The sequence below is a fragment of the Eulemur rufifrons genome, chromosome 30 (genome assembly GCF_041146395.1).
Source record: "Eulemur rufifrons isolate Redbay chromosome 30, OSU_ERuf_1, whole genome shotgun sequence".
Taxonomy (NCBI): domain Eukaryota; kingdom Metazoa; phylum Chordata; class Mammalia; order Primates; family Lemuridae; genus Eulemur; species Eulemur rufifrons.
The window spans coordinates 20,587,938-20,612,784 of NC_091012.1; the positions used below are offsets into that span (position 1 = coordinate 20,587,938).

A 24,847-nucleotide genomic window follows, 5' to 3' on the forward strand; every position below is an offset into this window, starting at 1 on the left:
CTACCCTCCAAGTCACTCTCTTGGCCTCCAGGCTGGCCACGCTGACCACCCCCCCCCCGTGCCTCCCCAGCCCTCTCTCCAGCTTTGGGTGGGGACCTCTGAGAGCTCCACGCTGACTGCTGCTCTCCCCCACGTGACCTGCTGCAGTCCCCACTCTGCTCGGTCACTCCCTCACGCAAAATTGATTTGTGGCTCTTGACAGAGCTCAGGTGCGCCAGCACAGCACACCAGGCTTCTCTGTCCACCCTTCGGTGTTCTGTGTGAGGCTTGGTCCCCCTATGATAAGGTCTTAGCTGGGCACAGGGGGCATGCCCAGTACGGATGCAGTGGGGGCATCTGGTCTGGGGCTCCAGCCTCCACGCTCTCGGTCACCCACCAGCGCCCCTTCTTGCCTCTCCTGCACCTCGACCCCTTGCCTCTTTCTCATGCCCTTTCCTTTTTGGAATCCACGTGGTCTGTCTACTTGGGAGTCTGTTTCTTCTTCTTGTCATTGTCAGGGGAGTCCCCTCCTGCACACAGGTGGGCTGGGGGCATGGCTGGTGTTGCTTGGGCTTGGGGTGGACACAGATAGCGGTTGACTCAGAAAATGGCTTGCAACCTGGGACTGTGAGGTGCTTGAGAGGAGTCAGAAACTCTGTCTCGAGAAATGTCCCAGCGCTTTCCCTGACCGCTGCCCTGACCCTGGAGCATCTGGAAGGGAGGAGGCCACGGTCACCTCTATTGTCCCCCAGGGGACTGAGGGGCAGCAGGGAGGTGTTTTCCTCCTTTCCTCTCTTTGTCCCACCGATTCTGAGGGAAGGCTTCTTTTCCCATTCTTTCTCATCCTGAAACTGTTCTCTACTCTGCTCCCCAAGCCCCCGTCGGCTCTTTGGGCCTCACGGCACCCAGGATCAGGTGGCTCTGAAAGCCAGAGCAATGGGAGTACAAGGAGAGTTCTTATCCACATAAGCGTGCACACTGTGCTTGTGTGTGCACATGGCGATAGGGGACACAGGGACTCACCCCCACAGAGTCACACAGAAACACAAGACACACAGGCAGCGAGCAGACCCACGTATGGACACCTCCAGACACACACGCCAGCACACAGCCACTGCTGAGTGCACCCTCCCGGGGAGGACGCATGCAAATGGCCTGTGCGTGCACACATGGCGCGTAAACACCAGCGTCCCTGGCTCCCTGCCCACGTGCAGATCCGCACCCCCACGGATGCCTGCTCACAGGCACATGGAGATGCCGTGCAGAGTGGCCTGTGGCATGCACTGGGCAGCTGACGGGGCAACAAGTTGGTGCTGGGGAAGCAGCTGGCAGAGAATAGAGAGGGAATAAAAGGCAACCCGGAGGCCCAGCCGGGGTGGGGGGGAAGGAGGGACGAGAAGCCGGCGGCGGGGGCGGGGCGGGGCTGGGGGCGGGGCTAGGCCTGGCTCGCCCAGATGTCAGTCGCTAACTAACATCCTTCTCTCCTCTCTCCACCCCACCTTCCCTTCTCCCTTCTCCCAGTGCCCCCACCCCAGCTTCCTCCCCAGGCCGCCCACCAGCCCGCTTCCCTCGGCCGAGCCCGAGCCGGCCGGCTGTGCCGCCGCGCTGAGCCGCCAGCGCCGGCAGGAAGATGGTCGTGGCGCTGCGGTACGTGTGGCCTCTGCTCCTCTGCAGCCCCTGCCTGCTCATCCAGATCCCCGAGGAATGTGAGTAGCCTCCTCGCCTTCTCCCCGTTCCGGGCCCTCACCCCGCACCCCGCTCACCTGGGCATGGGGAGGGCGGGAGGTACCCCGACCTCGCGTACCTCTGGCGAGAGGGGCAGGGTCGAAGGCGTGGGCTGTGTCAGCACCACAGACAGGGCCAGGACGGGCGGCTGGAGGTTTCAGCACCGCGGACAGCGCAACCACGGCCGGGCCGAGGCCTCGGGCCGCCTCTACACGCCTGCTTTGCCCGGCCCACCCCCCTCCCACTCATGCTTCCACCCCACGCCCCAGGGCTGTGGCGGACAGGAGACTGAGGCTGTCCCCAGTCTTCAGCTAGCTTGTGCAAAGGTCCGGATTCGAGTCTTGCCCCTATTTCTGACTTGGGTAATTCTGGGCCCTTGGTAGCCCTGTCTCTGAACTGAGACACCCGGCCCCAGCCCAGCAGCCCTCTGGGTGCTTTCAGACCCGTGGTTATTTGGTGAGGATGGGGGCGGGGCTGCTGGAGCATGTGTCTGTGATTGTCACACTTGTAGGGGGAGGCCACAGGCAGGTATGTGGTTGTCTGGGAGTACAGCTATAGCGTTGTGACTGAACTTCCTTGTGTGTGCTTGCCAGTTGGAAAGACTGTCTTTGCGTGTGTGGGTGTGTGTGGTCGTGATGGACTGAGAGCGCGGATCTTTGCGAATGTGGTTTTGACTTCCTGTATGGACAAGTCTGTGAGTCACGATGGCTGTTACTTGAGTCGGGGTTTGTGAAGGGCTGAGGCATTTGACCGTGACGTTGGGTTGCGGCGGGCTGTGTGTATGTGTGGCGGGCTGGCTGTGAGTACCTATTTGCTCGTGGGGAGTGTGTTACCGTGATGTTTTCTCTTGAGCGTAAGACTTGTAAGACACTGCTCTAAGGGGCCGTTGGGCTTTGTGAGGGGGCATTTCACAGGGCATCTTGAGGGCAGGCTCCAGTGCCTCCCTCACCTCACCTTGCCACCTTTGTCTCTGAGCCTGGACATGGGGGAGGACAGTGTCACTGAGAGATGAGCTGGGGGCCAGGGGTGGGGAACACTGTGCCAGGAATAGGACAGGGGCGCCTGGCATCAGGGGCAGCAAGGGTGTGGAGGGGGGTGAAGAGGGGCTGATGAGACAAAGGTTGGGATGCCCCTTAGAGACATACGTGGAGGTCCCCATTGTCACACCCAGGCAGACTCCCCTGCCACAGGTACACGTGGACACGCACTCACAAGTAGACGCAGAGGAGCCAGATACTTGTATCCTGCCAGGCACAGAGACAGGAAAGGGGCAAAGACACTGGGAGAAACACACACAGTGAGGTTTTTAGCCACAGAGGACACAAGTGGACGTATAATGCAACATCATCCACCGACGTACAAGTAGTGCATTCTGTGTAGAGGAAGACGGGTGTGGGGACAGCACGAAGCCAAAGACCATGGCAGTGCCAAGGCTGCCCTGGGCACTGACCAGCACTTGTACTGACCCTGCTACGAGGCAGCCAGGCGCCTCCCTGCCGGAAGCTTCCCTCCATCTGTCCCTTCCCAGCTACCCCAGCCTCTTTGTCTCTTTCCTGCTCCTTCCACCTGGTTGGTTTTCCCCACCCTGTCATCCCTGTCCCTGTCTCTTGCTCTCGAGCTGCCTACACTGGCCCCTCCCCAACTCAGGGCCCTGTGCAGTGTCCCCAGGGAGCCTGGTCCTGCTTCCCAGAGGCTGTACACCGAGGTCTTCTGCAGACACAAAGCTTTCAGAGGCGGCTCACTTCCATCCCTGTCCCCCCTCCCTCCCTGATGCCTGCCTGCCTCCCAGCGCTCCTGGCAGGTGCGGGCTGAGTCCTGGGACTGGGACCATCCCTCTGGCCTCTGCCCCAGGGAGCTTGGTGGCTGGTTGGGAGGCAGGAGGAGAGGGAAGGAGGGCTGGCACCAGCCCTGCAGGCTGTGAAGACTCAGATGCAGCAGCGAGGCCTTTGGGAGAGTTTTGAGGGGGAGGGGTGCAGGGCTCTGAAGGCCGCGGTAATTGGTAATTGAAAACACTGAGCTGTGCTAATTGGATTAGCGGGGAAGTGGGCTGGAGCCAGGGAGGGTGCCCTGGCTGGGGGCTGTCTGCCTTCTAGCCTTGCAGGGCCTCCTGGTTGGGGTGGGGTCGGTTCTGTGGGCCCCACCAGGCCCTGCCAGGGGGCTGCAAGGACGCTCCTTGTCAAAGGCAAGAATTTCTCTCTCCCTGCCCGTTGGAGCTGGGTCCGCCTGGACTGCTGCCCTGTGCCTCTACCCCTCTCCCTGGGCACCTGCCACTGCTCCAGCCCAGCATGTGCCCCTTGTTGTCACCACCTCAGCCTCCCCTCCCGCCTTCTCTTCCCTGGGACGGGGGTGCCGCCTCTCAGAGTTTCTCTCCTTCTCTCCCTGCTGCCTGGGACTGCTCAGATGAGGGACACCACGGTAAGTCGCGGGAGGGGCCACGTGCCCTGTGCTCTTGGGTCCCTGTGTCAGAGGCTCCTCTCAGCCTGTCTCTCTGTCACCTGCGTGGGGCTGTCTTTGTACTGTCTCTGTCCTTATCTCTGGTCCCCTCTCTCTCCAACACAGGTTTGTCCTTAGTTTCTGTGTCTTTGGCTTTTGTCACCTCTCTCTTCTTTCTTTCACACCCTTTGTCTCTCTCTCTCAGGCATCTGCTTTTGTGACGTTTCTTGCTGTCTTCTCTCTGTCCCTGTCTCTTTTTACATTTTATGTGTGTCCCTTTCTCTCTCCATCTCTTTGTGTCCCACAAGCCCCTGCTTCCCTCATGGTAGGAGGCCCATCCTCACCACTGCTCTCTCCATCCTGTCCCCAGTGATGGAGCCACCTGTCATCACGGAACAGTCTCCACGGCGTCTGGTCGTCTTCCCCACAGATGACATCAGCCTCAAGTGTGAGGCCAGTGGCAAACCCGAAGTGCAGTGAGTGCCCTCTGCAACCTCAGCCTCCAGCCCTCACGCCTCCCTGGGCCACCAAACCTCTGCACCCAGCTGCTCCCTGCCCATCCCCTGAGGCCTCCAGCTGCTCACACTCTTGCTGTGGGCCTGCTCTGGCCCTCTAGGGCCTTGGCCTCTGAGCCTTTTTCTGCCCACAGGTTCCGCTGGACGAAGGACGGTGTCCACTTCAAACCCAAGGAAGAGCTGGGTGTGACCGTGCACCAGTCACCCCACTCTGGCTCCTTCACCATCACAGGCAACAACAGCAACTTTGCCCAGAGATTCCAGGGCATCTATCGCTGCTTTGCCAGCAATAAGCTGGGCACCGCCATGTCCCACGAGATCCAGCTCATGGCCGAGGGTGCGACGCCCTGCAGGGGCCAGGGAGGGCCTGGGCACACGGGAGGCTCCCTCAGACAGGCCCCGGGAGCTCGTGTGGGAGTCCGGCTGGAAGCCGCTGTCCTGCAACTGGTTGTTTAGTGTGCAAGGGTCTGGGTGCCCTGCCAGCCCCGGGCCCTGCCTCTTCCCCAGCGGTGTCCTCCTTCCCCACCCTCCTCCTCTGCACTGTGGGATGTCCCGTCCCCCGTCCCCTGAGCTCCCTCGGGCTTTGCCAGTGCCTGCCTGGCAGCTGCCGCTGGGCCCAGGGCTGAATGGCACCCTGTCTGAGTCACTGAGCGGTCTTGGGCTTGGTGGCTTGTGTTTCTGTCTCGTTTCCTTCACCCCTCTCAGGCCATCTCTGTCCATCTCCCGTGCTCATCCGGCTCCTCTTGCCTCTCAGCTTTTCCCCTCCGTCTCTGTTGCCTCCCTCCTCTCTCCGGCTCTCCCTTGCTCCCTGGCCTCCGCTGGCGTCCACCCTCTCTTCCTGCTCTGGGCTCCGTAGTTATCTATGTCGCCCTTTCCCTGGGGTTTTCCCTCCGTTCCATCCTCCCTGAGCTTTCTGCCTCCTGAGCGCTCTCCTCTCCCCTCCCCGCCCCTGGCGTTACCTTGGGAACCATTGCCATGGTTTCCGTGTCAGGATGATGGAAGGGTCTGTGACTCCCGCATCCGTCCACGGCTCCCCTCCCCCAGCGCTGCACCTCAGCCTCCCCCACCCGTCCTCCCTGGGCGGGCAGGGACAGCTGAGAACTGCGCGGGGTTAACCCTTCCCGGCCGCCTGGCCTCCTGCTCACCCTGTCCCTCCCGTGGGGTGCCAGCCTCCACCCTGAGCCCAGAAAGGACCAGAGTCGCTGCCGCCCTTCTTGTGGACTTCCTCCTGGCCTGACCCCTCACCCACTGGTCCTTCCCCAGTGTAGCCCTCCTCCTCCTGCCCTGCACTGCCTTGATGGGGAGGAGAGTGCCAGCCTCTCTGTCCCTTCCAGGTGCCCCCAAGTGGCCAAAGGAGACAGTGAAACCTGTCGAGGTGGAGGAAGGGGAGTCTGTGATCCTGCCTTGCCACCCGCCACCCAGCGCGGAGCCGCTTCGGATCTACTGGATGAACAGCAGTGGGTGCCGGCGAGGGCTGACGCCTGGAAGTCATGGGGATGTGTTCCTAGGCGGGAGTCCTGACCGCTGCCTCCCTGTCCCCCGCAGAGATCTTGCACATCAAACAGGACGAGCGGGTGACGATGGGCCAGAACGGCAACCTGTACTTCGCCAACGTGCTCACCTCGGACAACCACTCGGACTACATCTGCCACGCCCACTTCCCGGGCACGCGCACCATCATTCAGAAGGAGCCCATCGACCTCCGGGTCAAGGCCAGTGAGTCTCAAGGGCCCTGACGCCCCCTCCCTGGCTCTTCTCCCCCACAGCAGATCGGACGACCCTAGTCTTCCTCAAGAACGGCTTGGCTCCCACCTTGAGCCCGCCCAGGCCCCTTCCAGGTGGCCAGAGATAGGGCACTTTGTTTAACAGGGGAGGACACTGAGGCCCCAGGGCCTTGCTGGGGTGTGCAGAGCCACCTGGCCTTGTGAGTCCATGGGTGGGGAGGGAGGAGTGGGCCAGCCACCCACTGCTCCCCCTCCCCGCCCGCCCCATGCAGCCAACAGCATGATTGACAGGAAGCCACGCCTGCTCTTCCCCACCAACTCCAGCAGCCACCTGGTGGCCTTGCAGGGCCAGCCTTTAGTCCTGGAGTGCATTGCCGAGGGCTTGTGAGTCTGGGCACCCAGGGCGGGAGGTGAGAGGGGCCCTGCAGGGGCTCAGGCCTCTGTGGGGGGCCGAAGGGGGCTGGGCTGAGCAGCCTTGTCCTGTCTCCCCTCTGCCCTCCTCCCTTGGCCTCCCTGCACCATGGCCCTGGGCAGCCCCACACCCACCATCCAGTGGCTGCGCCCCAGTGGCCCCATGCCGGCCGACCGCGTCACCTACCAGAACCACAACAAGACCCTGCAGCTGCTGAACGTGGGCGAGGAGGATGACGGCGAGTACCGCTGCCTGGCCGAGAATTCGCTGGGCAGTGCCCGGCACGCCTACTACGTCACCGTGGAGGGTACGGTGGCTCTGCCAGGCGCATCCTCCCCCAGTTGCCGCAGGCTCCCCAGAATGACCTCCCGGGATGGTGGCCTGCAGTGCCCGCTGTCACGGGGAGAGCAGGGTCTGTGCCGGGGGCAAGAACTGGCTGCGGGCCGTGGGCTCAGGACAGTTCTCCTGTTCCTCACAGCCGCCCCGTACTGGCTGCACCAGCCCCAGAGCCACCTGTACGGACCAGGAGAGACTGCCCGCCTGGACTGCCAAGTCCAGGGCAGGCCCCAACCAGAGGTCACCTGGAGAATCAACGGGATCCCCGTGGAGGGTGAGCAGGGCCTGGGGCAGGGCAGGGCGAGCGTGGTGAGCCCCGGGCGCTGTGGGGGAGGAAGGGGGGTGGGGGCCTCCGCGCAGCTCAACGCTCTGCCTGGGCCCGTGGGCCTCCTGCTGTATGCACAGAGCTGGCCAAAGACCAGAAGTACCAGATCCAGCGTGGCGCCCTGATCCTGAGCAACGTGCAGCCCAGCGACACGATGGTGACCCAGTGCGAGGCCCGCAACCGGCATGGGCTCCTGCTGGCTAACGCCTACATCTACGTCGTCCGTGAGTGGCAGCCCGCCGGGAAGGCCTCCACGGCCACTCAGCCAGCAGCCATGACACGTGGAGGCTCAGCCTGGACATGAGCCCCAGGGGACACTGGGGGCTGGGCCAGAAAGGCTTTCGGGAAGAGGCAGACTGTCAGTTTGGCCTCGAATCGTTGGTAAAACTTGGACGGCCGGGACTGGAGCCACATCTGTGTCTGAAGGCAGAGAGGGACTCAGCCTGGTGGGGGCCAGAGGTGGGAGTGGCACAGGAAGATGTGCAGGGTTCCCCGGGGGCCTGAGGATGCCAAATGGAGGGTCACTGGCTTCTGTCACGATCGTGGCCCTGAGGCCTGCCGTTTCTCCCCCAGAGCTGCCGGCCAAGATCCTGACTAGCGACAACCAGACATACATGGCCGTCGAGGGCAGCACCGCCTACCTTCTGTGCAAGGCCTTTGGAGCCCCTGTGCCCAGTGTCCAGTGGTGAGTGCCCCATCCTGGTGGGGGGACCTCTAAGCCATCACCTGTCCCGGGGAGCCCAGTTGGCCTGAGCCAGGCCTGCGCTGCTCGCCCTAGGCTGGACGAGGAGGGGATGACAGTGCTTCAGGACGAGCGCTTCTTCCCCTATGCCAACGGGACCCTCGGCATCCGAGACCTCCAGGCCAATGACACAGGACGCTACTTCTGCCAGGCTGCCAATGACCAAAACAATGTGACCATCGTGGCTAACCTGCAGGTTAAAGGTCAGATGACTTCCGCCATGTGACTGGCAGTGCCTCTGGGAGGGAGGGTCAGGATCTCCCGAGTGACCCTGACCCTCCCCTACGTTGCCCTCAGATGCAACTCAGATCACGCAGGGGCCCCGGAGCGCAATCGAGAAGAAAGGCTCGAGGGTGACGTTCACGTGCCAGGCCTCCTTTGACCCCTCCTTGCAGCCCAGCATCACGTGGCGTGGGGATGGTCGAGACCTCCAGGAGCTGGGGGACAGTGACAAGTGAGGGCCCAGCCCCAAGCTAGGCTTGATGGAAGGCCGGACCTCTTGGCCTCATCCATGGAGGAGCCTCTGTGCTTTGAGGGGAAGGTTCTGGCAGGAGAGGGAGGGGAGGGGAGGGAAGTGCTGGGTCTGCTGGGAGCCGAAGGGCGAACAGGGCCCTCTCCCCAGGTACTTCATAGAGGACGGGCAGCTGGTCATCCGCAGCCTGGACTACAGCGACCAGGGCAACTACAGCTGCGTGGCCAGCACCGAGCTGGACGTGGTGGAGAGCAGGGCGCAGCTCCTGGTGGTGGGTGAGTCCTAGGATGGGGTCCTGGGGCATCGGGGGCCCAGGCTCGTACTTCTGGGCCCTTTTGAGCTGGTGGGCGGTGGGTGTGGCTCTCGAGGGTGCCAGAGAATCCACCCTCCGTGGCCCTCAGGGAGCCCTGGGCCGGTGCCCCAGCTGGAGCTGTCCGACCTCCACCTGCTGAAGCAGAGCCAGGTGCGCCTGTCCTGGAGCCCCGCTGAAGACCACAATGCCCCCATCGAGAGTAAGAGGCCCGAGCATGGCGCCACCCCGCCACCCCACCCCCAGGGCCTCCCCTCGCTCAGCATGCGCTTGTGTTTGGGGTGCTCAGGGAGCGCCAGGCTTGTACCCAGCAACCCCGTGGCCCTTCCCTTAAGCCACACGCCGATGACTGCATTGCCGGTTCACTTCTTGGCAGAGTATGACATTGAATTTGAGGACAAGGAAATGGCACCTGAGAAATGGTACAGTCTGGGCAAGGTGCCAGGGAACCAGACCTCTACCACCCTCAAGCTGTCGCCCTATGTCCACTACACCTTTAGGGTTACTGCCATCAACAAATACGGCCCCGGGGAGCCCAGCCCGGCCTCCGAGACTGTGGTCACGCCTGAGGCAGGTAAGCCAGCGTGGTGCCCACTCCCGTGCCTTCTGGAAGGGGGCCTCAGTCCCCAGGGCCCTGGGCTGTGCCCAGGTGCCTCTGCTTTCAAATTTCCAGGGGGAGCTGGGGGGAGCGGGGTTCCCTGGGGCTGCTGGCCCCTGTCTGTCTGCAGCATTGATGTGCTAATATGTTACTTCCCAGCCCCAGAGAAGAACCCTGTGGACGTGAAGGGGGAAGGGAATGAGACCAACAATATGGTCATCACGTGGAAGGTGAGGAGCCCTGGGCTGAGCTCGCCCTGGACAGGAGGCCGGGCCCCAGGTGTTTGCCGCTCCCCTTTGGCTGTGCTAAGGATGAGGCCAGTGGCTGGGGATGCAAGTCTGGGCTGGGGCTGGGTCACAGAAGGCCTGTGCTCTTGGCCAACCAGCTCCTTTTCTGCCACCTCCCTCCAGCCGCTCCGGTGGATGGACTGGAATGCCCCCCAGGTTCAGTACCGTGTGCAGTGGCGCCCTCAGGGGACACGGGGGATCTGGCAGGAACAGATAGTGAATGACCCGTTCCTGGTGGTGTCCAACACGTCCACCTTTGTGCCCTATGAAATCAAAGTCCAGGCCGTCAACAGCCAGGGCAAAGGCCCCGAGCCCCAGGTCACCATCGGCTACTCCGGGGAGGACTGTGAGTATCCGGTGGAGTCCACCTGCGTGTCACTGTGTACGCATGTGTGGCCTACTGCCCGCCACCATGCTGGTCCCCAGCTCCCAATACTCGGTTGCACATTTCCTATGAATAAGGATGTTCTCTTACATAACCAGAGTGACGCGACATTCTGGACACTCCCCACTGATACAATTCTGTAATTGGCAACCAATATTCCAATGGTGTCAACCAACGATGTCATTTGCAGCACTTCCTCCCTGCGCTACAGGGACCCAGTACAAGCATCTAGTCACTCTGCTTCTCTGCTGTCCTCGAGTCTGGGCCGTTACCAGACCTTAACCTTAACTGCCCTGTCAAGACTTTTTCTGGTTTCTCCTCTAAGTTACTGTTTTCACCTTCACAACTAATAAGCAGTCCAGGGAGAGCTCTCCAGACCATGCAAATGCGCTGCTCCTCACCAGACTCCCCCGTGTAGCACGCAGGGCCATCTTCCCCGTGTGGGAGGGCTCCAGGTGGGCCCTCTGCAAGTCCCCGGCTGTTTCCAGACCCACAGGTGAGCCCCGAGGTGGAAGGCGTCCAGATCCTCAACTCGAGCACCGTGCTGGTCAGGTGGTGGCCTGTGGACCTGGCCCAGGTCAAGGGCCACCTCCGGGGATACAATGTAAGGGCCCAAGGCACGCGAGCGGGGGTTGGGGCGATCACCGGGTGAAGTCACAGGACTGGGGGCTCTCCTGGAAGCCTGGGGTTGGGAGGAAAGGGCCCCTGTCAAGGGCGATGGGGCACGTGCACTGGGAGTCCCTGCTAGATGTCTTCTGACCCTACGAGGTCTCCTGTCCCCCTGTGCAGGTGACGTACTGGTGGAAGGGCAGTCAGAGGAAGCACAGCAAGAGGCACGTCCACAAGGGCCACGTGGTGGTGCCTGCCAACACCACCAGCGTCATCCTTGGGGGCCTGCGGCCTTACAGCTTCTACCACCTGGAGGTGCAGGCCTTCAATGGGCGAGGGCTGGGGCCTGCCAGTGACTTCCCGTTCAGCACCCCAGAGGGAGGTGAGTCTTTCAGCCCATGCCTCCACCTCGCACCCTTCCTCCCCGGACTGGGCAAGGACCTACCTGCCGGCGTCTGTGTCCCACAGTGCCCGGCCACCCTGAGGCGTTGCACCTGGAGTGCCAGTCGGACACCAGCCTGCTGCTACACTGGCAGCCCCCTCTCAGCCACAACGGCGTGCTCACTGGCTACGTGCTCTCCTACCACCCCCGTGCGTGCAGCGGTGGCAGGGAGGCGGGCGTGACTTGGGGGTGGGCGGCAGAGCTGGCAGCCCAAGCCAACCCCCGCCCGTCCCCACAGTGGATGAGGCGGGCAAGGAGCAGCTGTCCTTCGACCTTCCGGACCCTGAGCTTCGAACACACAACCTGACCAACCTCAGCCCCAACCTGCGGTACCGCTTCCAGCTTCAGGCCACCACAAAGGAGGGCCCTGGCGAGGCCATTGTGCGGGAAGGAGGCACCATGGCCTTGTCTGGTGAGCGGGAGGGAGGGCCTGGCCGGGAGGTGGCCCAGGAGGGTGAGCCGTGGGACTGCTTGGCTGGTCCCACACACTCCCCTCACTCCCGCGCCCCCCAGGGACCCCGGATTTCGGCAACATCTCGGCCATGGCGGGTGAAAACTACAGCGTCATCTCCTGGGTTCCCAAGGAGGGCCAGTGCAACTTCCGGTTCCACATCCGGTTCAAAGCCTTGGGAGGTGAGCACGAAGGGGCCCCTGGGCGGGGTGCGGGAGGGGGCTCTGGGCCGGGGGCTGCCCAGCCCCGCCCTCACCCCGCCGCCGCCCTGCCCTCTCGCCCGCGCAGAAGAGAAGGGGGGCGCCTACCTGGCGCAGTACGTCAGCTACAACCAGAGCTCCTACACGCAGTGGGACCTGCAGCCGGACACCGACTACGAGATCCACCTGCTGAGGGAGCGGGAGCTGCTGCACACGATGGTCGTGAAGACCAACGGGACCGGTGAGGCACCGAGGCCGCTTCGCCGTGTCCCTGCCACGGCCACCGCCGCCCGGGCCTCACGCGCGGCCCCAGAGGGCAGCGGTCCCTCCGCCGGGCAGTGGCTCACCTGGGGCCCCGTGTCCTTCCTGCCCTCCCGCAGGCCGCGTGCGCCTCCCTGCCGCCGGCTTCGCCACCGAGGGCTGGTTCATCGGCTTCGTCAGCGCCTTGGTCCTGCTGCTGCTCATCCTGCTCATCTTCTGCTTCATCAAGCGCAGCAAGGGGGGCAAGTACTCAGGTGACTGCTGCGCCGGGGAGGGTGGCCGGGCGGCACGGCGTGCTGGGGGTGGGCAGGGCGCCAGGGCTCTTCCTCCCAGGCCGGCCGCTTCAGAGCACAGAGGGGAGGGAGCCGGCCTGTCTGTGTGTCTGCAGTGAAGGACAAGGAGGACACCCAGGTGGACTCCGAGGCCCGACCCATGAAAGACGAGACGTTTGGCGAGTACAGGTGAGTGGGGCAGGGGCAGCTGCCGGCGCCCGGCTGTACCCTCGCTTTCACGCCTGACCCTCTCTCTCTCTCTTCTCTGTGCTGCTGGGTGACTTCAGGTCCCTGGAGAGGTAAGGCAGGGGCGGTGGAGGTGGACGTCAGACCCCAACGGCAGGGACCCCCTATGCACAGTGTGTGCCTGGGAGCACCATTGTCCCCTGGTTGCCGGGGCTCTGACACGACTCGTTTCCAGCCCTCTGGCCCAGCGCCCCCCATTTCAGGGAGAAGCTACCACGCCCCAGCCCCGCTTCCCCACACTGACATCCCAGCTTCCGGGCCTGCCTGTCGCCTTCCCAGCTCCTCTCCATGAGGGAGACCCCAGACAGCAGGCACCACAAGGGCTGACAGCAGGAGTGGTGTCCCTGTCAGGCTCATGTACACAGGGCCAGGGGACCAGGCAAGGAGCCAGGCCCTGTCAGCCCCCAGGCCGAGCGCCCACTCGCTCCTGCCCAGTCATCAGGACCCTGCAAATGCCCAGGCCGGCCCTCCCGGGTGTATGTCAAGGACAAGACCCCAGAGCCACCTGCCAGGGTGCTCAGAGCTGCTCTTCCCCGCACACACTCAGAGCAAACGGAGGGCAGGCGGGAATCTGCCTCATCCCCTCACTTGTACCCACCCTCTGCCTCTGCAGTGACAACGAGGAGAAGGCCTTTGGCAGCAGCCAGCCATCACTCAACGGAGACATCAAGCCCCTGGGCAGTGACGACAGCCTGGCTGATTATGGGGGCAGCGTGGATGTGCAGTTCAACGAGGACGGTTCCTTCATTGGCCAGTACAGCGGCAAGAAGGAGAAGGAGGCGGCAGGGGGCAACGATAGCTCAGGGGCCACCTCCCCCATCAACCCTGCTGTGACCCTAGAATAGTGGAGTCCAGCTAGGCAAGGCGGGGCCTGTGCTGTGCCCCTGACCTTGGGGTTGAGGCCCCTCCCTCTCTCCAGCAGGCCCGTGGGAAGCCTGAGTTGGGGCAGAGGAGAGGCCCCTTCTTGCCACCTGGTCCCCACTTTATTGCCAAAACCCAGCTGCACCCCTTCCTGGGCACGCGCTGCTTTGCTCCAGCTCAGGGGCAGATCACCTACATGTCAGGGGCCTTTGGGTGCTGCCTTGCCAGCCTGTTTGGGCAGACGGGCCATGGTTTCGGGGAGCAGAAGTGAGGTGGCCCCGGAACGGTCTCCACGATGCTGTCCTCCTCGCTCTCTGCCTGGGGCAGACATGGTGGGGTCTCCCCAGGACCAGGCTTGGCACCTTTCCCGACCCTCGGCCACTCCCTGGCCAGCCTGGCTGGGACTGCGGACGGAACTCGGTGTCCCTGCCATCTGCTCTCTTTTCTTTGCCATCTCTGCTCCAACCAGGAAGAGGGCTGAGCAAGCTGGCCGCGGGTGCTGGGGAGGCCATCTGCAGAGCCCAGAGTCCCCGCCCCCAACTCACACTAGGTCAGCACCCTCCTCCCGCCGCCCGCCCCACCCCGCGGCTGGCTGTCAGGAGCTCCATACACACGCTGCCTTCAGTACCCACCACGCAACATCCAAGTGGCCTCTGTCACTGCCGGGGTGCAGGGTGGGCACGCCTCCTCCCACTGCCCACCGGCCAGCCCCTCCCAGCTGCCACCCCCCCCCCGACCCTTAGCAGCCCTGCCCACCGTGCCCCGTTGTCTGAACAGTTTTATTCCTCGGCCTCCTCCCGAACCCCACCTTGGGAATGTAAATACACCGTGACTTTGAGAGTTTGTACCCTCGCCCTGACCCCATACGCCACTAGTGTGTAGGCAGATGTCTGAGTCTCTAGGTGGTTTCTAGGTTTTATAGCAATTAGCTTTGATGAACCCATCCCCAGAAAAATAAAAACAGACAAAAAAAAAAAAAAAGGAAACCTTGGTCCCCCCAACGCTGCTGCGCCCCGCCCAGCAGTTCGGGCTCCCCAATATGCCTTTGCTTGGTCTGTCAATGAGCCCTCTTCAAAAAAACAAAAGTATATATATATATGTACATAAATATCAGAATTATAACAGGTAAATAAAACCTGGAAATGAAGGAGGCCTTTCGTCACTGTGCCGAGCTCTGTGTCTGCCATCCACGCCCCGCACCGCAAGAGATCGCCAGGACCAGCCCCACGGCCCGGGGGCCGCACGTTCCGCCTGCTCTGCAGGCCTTGCTGCCTGTCCCTTGGGTGTCGCTGCCACACTGTTGGTGGGACCAAGCTTAGGCTCTCACCACGGTTGGGCCATTCATCTCTGCGGGGTCACATGTGGGAGTAGAGTGTGGCCAAGGACCCAGAGGTCCCAGAGCCTCTTCGCTGCCTAAGGGCACACAGCCACCCACAGCCACCTACAAGCGTCTGCCTGGCTCCCGGGCTTCGCAGAAGCAGCACGACGGTGCTCTGGCGGAGTGGTCCTCCCTGTGGTCCTCTGCTCTCTAGACCCCTGCGAAGCACTTTAAGCTAATGACCACAAACCTCGAGTGGACCCGGGGATGGCCAGCTCTCCTTGGGAGTTTCGCAGTTTCCTCGCTGGCTCTCCGCGGCCTCACGCCTTCCCCCGAAGCCCCAGCCCCTGCACTCTTGGCTGGGGGCTTTGTTTCATCTCTAACCTGAAGAGAATTTCCTTCCCGCATCGGCATAGTGAAACCTGTGCCCCAGCCCCGGCCCTGCGGGCAGCCCCTCTGCCCAGGCGCCACCCCTGCCCCCGAGGCCCACTCAAGCCTTTCTCTCCTGCCCTGTCTCGCCTCCTTTTTTCTCTAGCTTTAATTTTTCTGTCCCTGTCTGATCAGTCCCAGCATGTAAACATGCTGTACCAGCTGCTGTCACTAATGCACCGGCTCCTAACCACACACGCCTGCTCTTGCCCAAGGTCATTGCTCCTATCTACAGCCAAACCCTGCAGACTTGTCTACACGCACCAAGCGCACCTGAGCCCCACCTGTAACAGCGTCTGTCTGTTGGCCTCCAATGTCTGTCTTCCTGTTCTTCCATAATGCTAGACTTTGGGCTTGGGCACGTGGCGGCTCAGCTGAAGATCCATTTCCCAGCCTCCTCTGCAGCCAGCGGGGACCGTGCACCTGAGCTCTGGCTGGCGGGACGTGAGTCCGCGTGCACTGCCGGGCTGTGCCCGCACGGAGGCAGAGCTTGCCTCAGCTAGCCCCTCTCTGTCTCCTTGCCAGCCGGAAGGCAAATGTGATCTGTGCTCCTGGCTGTGAGGAGCCACCTGGGAGCTCCGACTAGAAGTTGGACGTTGAGGAGGAGGATGGCAGAGAGCAGCAGCATAAAGGGAGCCCATGGGCCTCAGGATCTGGGGCTGCCGCAGTGGCCCTGGGCTGTTTCTCTGGATTTTAAAAAATTAATACACTTAGTGCTGGGCATGGTGGGCATACCTGTAGTCCTAGCAGTCTGTGAGGCTGAGGAGGGAGGATCGCTTGAGCTCAGGAGTTCGAGACCAGCATGAGCAAGAGCAAGACCCTGTCTCTACTAAAACTAGAAAAATTAGCCGGGCGAGGTGGCACCTGTAGTCCCAGCTACTCGGGAGGCTGAGGCAGGAGGATCGCTTGAGCCCAGGAGTTTGAGGCTGCAGTGAGCTATGATGATGCCACTGCACTCTACCCAGGGTGACAGAGTGAGATTGTGTCTCAAAAAAAAAAAAAATTAATGCACTTTGGTTTTTAGAGCAATTTTAGGTTTATAGAAAAATTGATCAGAAAGTAGACGTTCCCATGCCCCCCGACATGTCCCCTATTATTAACATCCTGCTGATGCACGGAACATTGTTACAACTAATGAGCCACTAGTGAGACACTCACATTAACTGAAGGCCACAGTCGACATTAGGGTTCACGCTGGTGTCGTGTGTTCTGTGGGTTTGGACAAATATCTAATGGCATGTATCCACCATCACAGTGTCATACGGAGTAGTTTCGCTGCCCCAAGAGTCCACTCCACATGTCTTCATTGAGGGCCAGTGTGCATAGAATAAGGTGCACCTATGCAGCCAGCACCCACATCAAACGGTGGGTGGCACGTTCGCATCACTGCAGAAAGCTTCCTGCCTCCAGCCAGCTGGTAGCCTGCCACAGGGTGGCTGTAGAGGTGTCTCGCCTGCTCCTGATGTGTGTAGAAATGGAACCAAACGCCCTGGAGCATGTTGTGCCAGCTTCTTTCTCTCCTCAGGCTTGTGAGACGCGCCCTCGTGTGCCCTCTGCATTGCCGAGCAGTGCCACCGTGCAGCCGCGCCGCACGCCACACGCCTGTTCTCGCAACGGTGGGCGTGTGGGTTGTCCCCGGTTTTAGCCACGGTGGATGAAGTGGGCACAGGCCATCCTTTCTCTGGGATCTATGCCCTAGGAGAATTGCTGGGTGTGGAGTGGCTGTGCCAACCCCTCTGCTGTCCTCTGCTTGGTGACGGGGGACAGGGATGTTTGTGCTTTGCCGGTGGCTCCCTCTTCAGCTTTGCTAGGAGGGGTGTGCGAGGGAGACTGCAGGGCTGGAGGAGACAGAGGGGACTTGCTCATTCCGTAGGCACCGCTCTAGACGGCTTCGTACCCTGGCAGCAAGTGGGGCGTTTCATGGTACCAGCTGAATCCAATTTTCAGATTTTCCGACAGTTGCAAAACCAGCTTCATCACACCACAGCTCTGAGACACCAACGCCAGGCACCCAGCACCCCTGCTCAGAGGTTGGAGCACCAGGTGAGCCTCGGAGCTTGGAGACCCCAGTGCTTCAGCTCTGCGGGCCCTGCTCCCGGGTTTCTAAGTTTGAAGAGTTCTACCTCTTTCCCTTTGCTCCCAGCTGTGAGGGCCGTGCTAGTTTGCCAGAGTTTCCGAGCAAAGTGCCACGGAGTGGCTTCAACAGCTGAAATCGATTCTCTTACAGTTCCAGAGGGCAGAAGTCCCAGATAAGATGTCTGCAGGCCTGTGGTCCCCTGCGTGCCCTAGGGGAGCATCTGTCACATTTCTGCTTCCCGATTGGATCCAGACTGGTAAAAAGTTGGTACCTGGAGTGGTGTCAGGAGCCCTATCCTGAAATATGGGGCTTGGGGATTGGTTTGCCTTGAAAGCAGTGGTAAGTTTGAAGGTCTTGGTCCTCCCAGCCACTGCCTGGCATTTCATATGGGACACGTGGCGAGGCTGGGAATTCAACTGACACTGTCTTTGCGTTTGACTTTAGCACTGCCAGCCCTGCAGGTACAAGGAGTAAGAGAATTTTTAGGCCTGTCCTGGAAGCCCTCTAGTGCCTTGTAGGAGGACACCCGTTCTCCTCAAGATCCATTAGACCCGTAACTGGGGTCCAGTCTCAGCACACTCCAGGGGACAGGTACACACTAAGACCCAGGAGGAAATAGCTTATATACAAAAAAAAAAAAAAAAAAAAAAAAAAAATCCCGCGGTTTTTGCTAATAAATATGTGTGGGAGTGAATTCTAAGGATGTTATACCAAAAGGGATGAATGTAACATCGGGTTGGGCACAATTTATTGAGCTGAGTGCGTTTTACCAGAGAGTCTGTTTAATGTCAGTTCATGCAACTGAGAGTGACTCTAACAGCCTATTTGGTTGGTTGACTTAAACTTGAACTCAACTGTGGCCTAAATTCAATGATAACAAGATGCCAGAACAACTCTGGCTTGATGTAGCGAAAGGAACCCAAAGTTGTAATTCTTAGGGGAATTGCAGAGATTGGTGCCTCGAACTTGAAGGTTGCAGTTGGGATATCCCTCACGTGCCCATTTGTCATTAGGCCCTGGGAAGAAGGTGGATGGCTCTTGGAGAATGACAGTGGATTAACGTAAAGTTAATCAGGCAGTGACTCTAGTTGTAGCTACTGTTCCAGAGGTCGTTTCTTTACTGAAGCAAAGCTTCATAGCCCCTGGCTCCGGCGTGCAGCTACTGCCCTGGCAAAGAAGTTCGTGCTCCATACCAATTTGCAAAGACACCAGAGCACTTATTATTTTTTTTTTTTTTTTGAGACAGAGTCTCACTCTGTTGCCCAGGCTAGAGTGAGTGCCGTGGCGTCAGCCTAGCTCACAGCAACCTCAAACTCCTGGGCTCAAGGGATCCTCCTGTCTCAGCCTCCTGAGTAGCCGGGACTACAGGCATGCGCCACCATGCCCGGCTAATTTTTTCTATATATATTTTTAGCTGTCCATATAATTTCTTTCTATTTTTAGTAGAGATGGGGTCTTGCTCTTGCTCAGGCTGGTCTCGAACTCCTGAGCTCAAACGATCCACCCACCTCGGCCTCCCAGAGTGCTAGGATTACAGGCGTGAGCCACCGCGCCCGGCCGAGAGCACTTATTTTTTTAACCTGGTGGGCCAATGCTACACCTGGGACACCACTGCACTGATGACATCATCCCGATTGCATCTGGTGAGCAAGAAGCAGAAAGCATTTTAGATGCCCCCACAAGACAGATGAGCCCACAGAGTAGGGGGCACATCCCATGAAAATTTAGCGGCATCAGACCTCAGCAGCTTCTGGAAGTTCAGTGCTCCTGAGGCACCTGACATCACCCACTTCTAAAAACAATGTTTGGTGGACTTGTTTGGATTTTGGAATATGCATCACGCATGTGGGTGCTATGTTGGCACATTTACTGCATGCTTCACGAGGCCACCATCTTTGCACAGGGACCAGGGCAAGAGATGGCTCTGCAGCCTTACGACCCACACAAAGTGCCTGCCGAATAGTGGGGTCACGTGGAGCCTCTGGCAAGCACCAGCAGGAAATCACTGGGCAGACCTCTAGGGTTTTCTAGAAAAACCATGCCCTTTTCTTCCCACAACTATTCTCCTTTTGGGAAAGAGATTTGACCTATTATTGGGTCCTGGCGGAGACTCTGAGGACTACAGTGACCACAGGACCTGAGCCTTCTGACCCACCGAGTCGCAAGGTGGCCACATGCAGCACTGGCATCTCATTCTGTGCCAACGAGATCTAAGAGACATAAGCTCAGGCGGTTTCAGAAAGCACAGCTGCACGAGCAAGTGGCTCTGATTCCTTCGTCACCAACTGTACAGCATGTCCTTCTTTCACTCATGCCACACCTCTGGCTTCCTGGAATGTTCTGTATCGCCAGCTGACTATGGGGGAGGAACTCAAGCCTGCTGGAGATGCTGACTCCGAAGGACAGAGGCAAAGGAAAATCCTCCCAGTGGGAAGGACCTTGAGCCGTACAGCTGACTGTTGTTTCTGAAGGGACTAAGGTAGCCAGAAGTATGGCTCCATGTTGAGTCATAGGAAAGTGCCAGTAATTTGGCTGAATGATGGTGGAAGTTTGGTGACAGAAGGTTTGAGGAAGAGGAATGTGGGTGGACCTCTCAGAAGGGCACACACTGCCTAGGAGACTGTCAATAAGCAGGAGGACAAAATGACATGCTCTGTAATTGCTAGCCACCCCCGTGCTCAATGGGTCCATGAGCAAGGTGGCCGCAGCAGCAAGGACGGGCTCAGCAACACGGACATCCCTCACCAAGGCCAGCTCTGCCCCAGATGTGGCCCCATTCCTCAGGGGACAGCCAGCCTTCTGCCAAAGATGGCTCCCTGAAAGACAAGACCATGGAGGATTCAGATCCTTTGGAAATGAAGATCTGAATCACTCTGCCAGGCAGAAAACCCCAACCCACCAAGATGCCAGCTGAGGGCAAAAGAAATATGGAGTAGTAGAAGGAAGTTATACAAATCAATTTTTGACTCCTGGTTGTTATAGACATAAGAATGGCTATGTATAATTTCTTCCTTGATTATATCAGTTAAAATATAAGTTAAATATATGTGTATATATAGGTACATATTTAGAGACAGGGTCTGTCACCCCTGCTAGAGTGCAGTGGTGTCATCACAGCTCACTGCAATCTCACACTCCTGAGCTCAAGCGATCCTCCTGCCTCGGCCTCCTAGAGTGCTAGGATTCCAAGCGTGAGCCACTGCTCCTGGCCAATTTTTTGGTTTTTTTTTTTTTAGACAGAGTCTCACTCTGTTGCCCAGGCTAGAGTGCTGTGAAGTCAGCCTCACTCACAGCAACCTCAAACTCCTGGGCTTAAGCGATCCTCCTGCCTCAGCCTCCCAAGTAGCTGGGACTACAGGCATGCGCCACCATGCCCGACTAATTTTTTCTATATATATTTTAGTTGGCCAGATAATTTCTTTCTATTTTTAGTAGAGATGGGGTCTCGCTCTTGCTCAGGCTGGTCTCGAACTCCTGACCTCAAGCGATCCAACCGCCTGGGCCTCCCAGAGTGCTAGGATTACAGGCGTGAGCCACCGCGCCCGACCTATATGTTATTAACTAATTTCTTTTCTTCTTCTTTTCCTTCTCCTTCTTATTTTATATGGCAATTATTTTGATGGTTAACTTTACAACTTAGTCTCTAGGTCACAGAATATTCACGTGGTATTACGACTTACTTAGAGGAGAAATTAATGTCATCAATACTGTGACTGTCATTTGGAGATGATTACAAAGACTGTTGGGACTTTGTGTCTCCTCTCTTGGGGAGAGGGTAGGAGCATATTTGTATGAGGGATACTGGCATGTTGTTACGCAGGAACATAAAGTTGTCATCACTGCTGATGGAAGTTCAAATATACGCAGAAGGTTTTGAATTGATTCTGGGAAGCCAAGGCGGGTGGGAGTGGAGACTGTGCTACACTAGGCTACGTGAGGCTGACACTGGGGCTCTGCACCCACATTTAGTCTTCATCTCTGGCTGTCCGGTAGCTTCCAGCAATGGGGACACTAGAGGGAGACTAACAGGCTGGGGAAGGAGAGAAGGGTCTTGCTCCTTCCTGTTTTTGCTTTCTGTTCCTGTTGCCATAGCACCATCAGTTGGTTTTAGCCTCCAGCTAATTTCAGCATTCTCAGAATCAGCCAGATGACACTCCCTCCCAAGAGGTCTGAGTCCCAGATCTATGCACCCTACCACATGTTGCAGCCATTCAGCACCCATGATGCACCAGCCCATTGATTATCAGAGGAATGCAAATGAAAACAACAATGAGATATCACTATGCCCGCTACGCTGCTAGATACACACACACACACACACACACACACACACACTCACATGGACACCTAGAAATGCAGGTAATAGTAACTGCTGTCAGGGATTTGGAGACATAGGGGCGCTCATATATTGCTGGTAGAAATATAGACGGGCACAGCCATTCTAGAGAACGATATGTCAGTATCTAGTCAAATTAAGCATACACTAGGTCGAACCTAAGATCTTGTAATTCTGCTTTTGGGTATGTATCACAAAGAAATTCTTACGCAAGGTGTAAGGTGTCCGTGTGACAAAGTTCATTGCAACATTCTTTGCAGTGACTGGGAGTTGGAGGCGGCTCTGTGCAGTACTTTAAGCAAGGTTCTATGTAGACCCAGTCATATAAATAGAGCCTAAAAACATAGCGCTGAATGACTTCTGTGTCTAATAATGACAAAATAAGTGATTTGAACCACAGCTCCCATTGAGAGCAACTAGACAAGCTCAACAAAATAGAAAAAATGTTTGCTTGAGAATATCCAAGTGATAACAGGCAACGAAGCGTACGGGAACAAGGGACAGGAGAGAGAAGAAATGACCTGAGGGATGAGCTCAGCATTTAAGGCTGCTTATCCCCGAAGGCCACCTGCTAATTCGAGAAGAGGCAGCTGAGAGCCTGAGAAGCTGAGTAGAGCTGTTGACAGACTTATGAGGTAAGGGGTCAAAAATTGGAGTTCAGGGGCCGCCAAGGAGGGGGACCCTGGCAAACCCCTCATGCTTTGGGTTGGAATCCCAAAGGTCTAGGAATAAATGTAAACTGGAAATAGAGTAGCCCCCTAAAGGACGGTAGCCTTGTCCCCTAAGGGATTGGAGTCAAGATTTGAGCTATTTCAATCCCTGGAAATTGGATTAAAAGGTGATCCAGGATTTCTAGTGCCCCAGCTGCCTGCCAGAAGCAAATGTAAATCTTCTCAGGAGGAAGATAACATTGTCCTTGGCCTCAAATTATTTATAGTTTTCCATATACAATGTCCAACACTCAATTGAAAATAGCCAGGCCATAGCAAGAGAAGAAAATGCAATAAAAAGAAAATTAGAAAAGTTACAGATAATATTAATCGAAACTAAGCCACAGGGACTCCAAATGATGGTATTATCAGATACAGACTTTAAAATAATTACACTTAATACATTCAAAGAAATAAAAGGCAAAGTCGAGAAATTTGGCAGACAATTTGAAACTACAAAAAAACTAATGAAAATTTTAGAAATATAAAATATACTAATCAAAATTAAGAGCTCAATGGGTGGGTTATACAGGAGCTAAAGAGAGAATTAGTGAATTGGAAGATAGGTCAGAAGAAAATTGCCAGAATAAAGCTTGGAGAGGTAAAAGAATAGTAAAAGACAAAGCAAAAGGAGGTAAAAGACATAGAGGATACAAAAAGAAGGTCTTGTATATGTTTAATTGGAGTCTAGGAAAAAAGGAGGGAAAGAATGGGGCACAGATAATATTTGAAGAGATAATGGCTGAAAGTTTTCCAAAATCATGGAAAGATATCAAGTCACAGTTTCTAGAAGTCATATGAACCCAAAGAAGAATAAAACAATCGAAAACCACATCTTGGCACATCATAATAAAAACTAAGGAAAAGCAAAGACAAAGAGAAAATATTCACAATGGCAGGGGTAGGGGTGATTACTTTTATATTAATAGTTATTCAGTTAGACTGACAGCCAATTTATCAACACAAACTACAGAAACCAGAAAACAAGGCAATGGTACATTTGATATGATGACAAAAAAATAATTGTCAGCTTTGAATTTTATGGCTAATGAAAATATCTGGAATAGATGACAAATATGGCCATTAATTATTCCCATCCCTGGATGCAAACCCTTTTGCATTGAAACTTTTCAGCTCTTCCCTCAAGAGGTGGAGTCCATTTTTCCACCTTCTCAGATCTGGGTTTGGCCATGTGATTTTGCTTTGGTCAATACGATGTTAACAAACATGAGGCTTAAAAAGTGCTAGTGCATTGGGCCTTTCTCCCTTGCTTCCCTTTGGAATGCTGTGACCACCATGTGACCTGGGCTTGTGTGCTGGGAATACATTTCCCAGTCAACTCAGTCACTCCAGCCAACCTGTCAGCTGACTATAACCGCATGAGTGAGCCTAAGCAAGACCATAAGAAGAACCACCCCACTGAGCCCAGCCCAAATTGCTGACCTATATAATTGCGAACTAATAAATTAGTTGATGGTAGTTCATTATGTAGCAAAAGCTAACTGATACAATATTCTCTGAGGATGAAGTTAAATAGAGACATTGACAGAAAGAAAACCACCTTGAACAAATTCACTAAAGAAAGTACTAAAGGGTATTTGTCTTTGTCCATTTGTGCTGCTATAACAAAATACTACAGACTGGGTAACTTATAAACAACAGAAATTTATTTTCTACAGTTCTGAAAGCTGGGAAGTCAAAGATCAAGTTGCCGACAGGTTTAGTGTCTGGTGAGGGCCTGGTCTGCACTTCCAAAATGGTGCCTTGCTGCTGCATCCTCTGGAGGGGAGGAATGCTGTGTCCTCACATGGAAGAAGGGATGGAAGGGGGAAACTCGCCCCTTTAAGCCTTCTTATATGTCTACTCATTTCATTCATGAGAATTCCACCCTCATGACTTAATCACCTCCTAAAGGCCTTACCTCTTAATACTATCAAATTGGCGTGAGCTTCAACACCTGAATTTTGGGGGACATTCAGACCAGAGAAGTATCATTTAGACCAGTGCTACCAAGAGTGTAGTCTGTGAACCATTACCACTCTGTGAACTATAGTCACTTGTCATATAACAACCGTTTTGCTCAACAACAGACTGTATATACATACGATGGTGGTCCCATAAGATTATAATAGAGCTGAAAGTTTCCTATGGTCTAGTGACGTTGTAGTAATCATAATGTTGTAGTGCAATTACTTTATTTTTTTATAAATTTAGCATAGCCTAAGTGTGCAGTGTTTATAAAGTCTACAGTGGTATACAGTAATGTCCTAGGCCTTCACGTTCACTCAGCGCTCACTTGACTCACCCAAAGCAACTTTCAGTCCTACAATCTCCATTCATGGTAAGTGCCCTATACAGGTGTACCCTTCTTTCCTTTTCTTTTCCTTTTCTT

At 56.9% G+C, this 24,847-nt stretch overlaps 1 protein-coding gene across 3 annotated transcripts; it reads left to right on the forward strand.

Moving 5' to 3' along the window:
• Nucleotides 1–1,609: 1,609 nt before the first annotated feature.
• On the forward strand, nt 1,610–13,569 carry L1CAM (L1 cell adhesion molecule). Of its 3 annotated transcripts, XM_069463011.1 has the most exons (28): nt 1,610–1,685; nt 4,105–4,119; nt 4,508–4,613; nt 4,787–4,989; nt 5,987–6,109; nt 6,198–6,368; nt 6,649–6,760; nt 6,911–7,095; nt 7,267–7,398; nt 7,530–7,673; nt 8,023–8,134; nt 8,228–8,394; nt 8,489–8,645; nt 8,814–8,938; nt 9,065–9,175; nt 9,350–9,547; nt 9,731–9,801; nt 9,982–10,204; nt 10,732–10,847; nt 11,033–11,234; nt 11,321–11,443; nt 11,533–11,706; nt 11,808–11,927; nt 12,034–12,186; nt 12,326–12,460; nt 12,595–12,667; nt 12,766–12,777; nt 13,338–13,569. In XM_069463011.1, the coding sequence occupies exons 1-28, from the start codon at nt 1,610–1,612 to the stop codon at nt 13,567–13,569; spliced, it is 3,771 nt and encodes a 1,256-aa protein (XP_069319112.1). The 3 variants fall into 3 exon arrangements, with proteins under 3 accessions (XP_069319112.1, XP_069319111.1, XP_069319110.1); XM_069463010.1 differs by lacking the exon at nt 12,766–12,777; XM_069463009.1 differs by lacking the exons at nt 4,105–4,119; nt 12,766–12,777.
• The last annotated feature ends 11,278 nt before the right edge of the window (nt 13,570–24,847 follow it).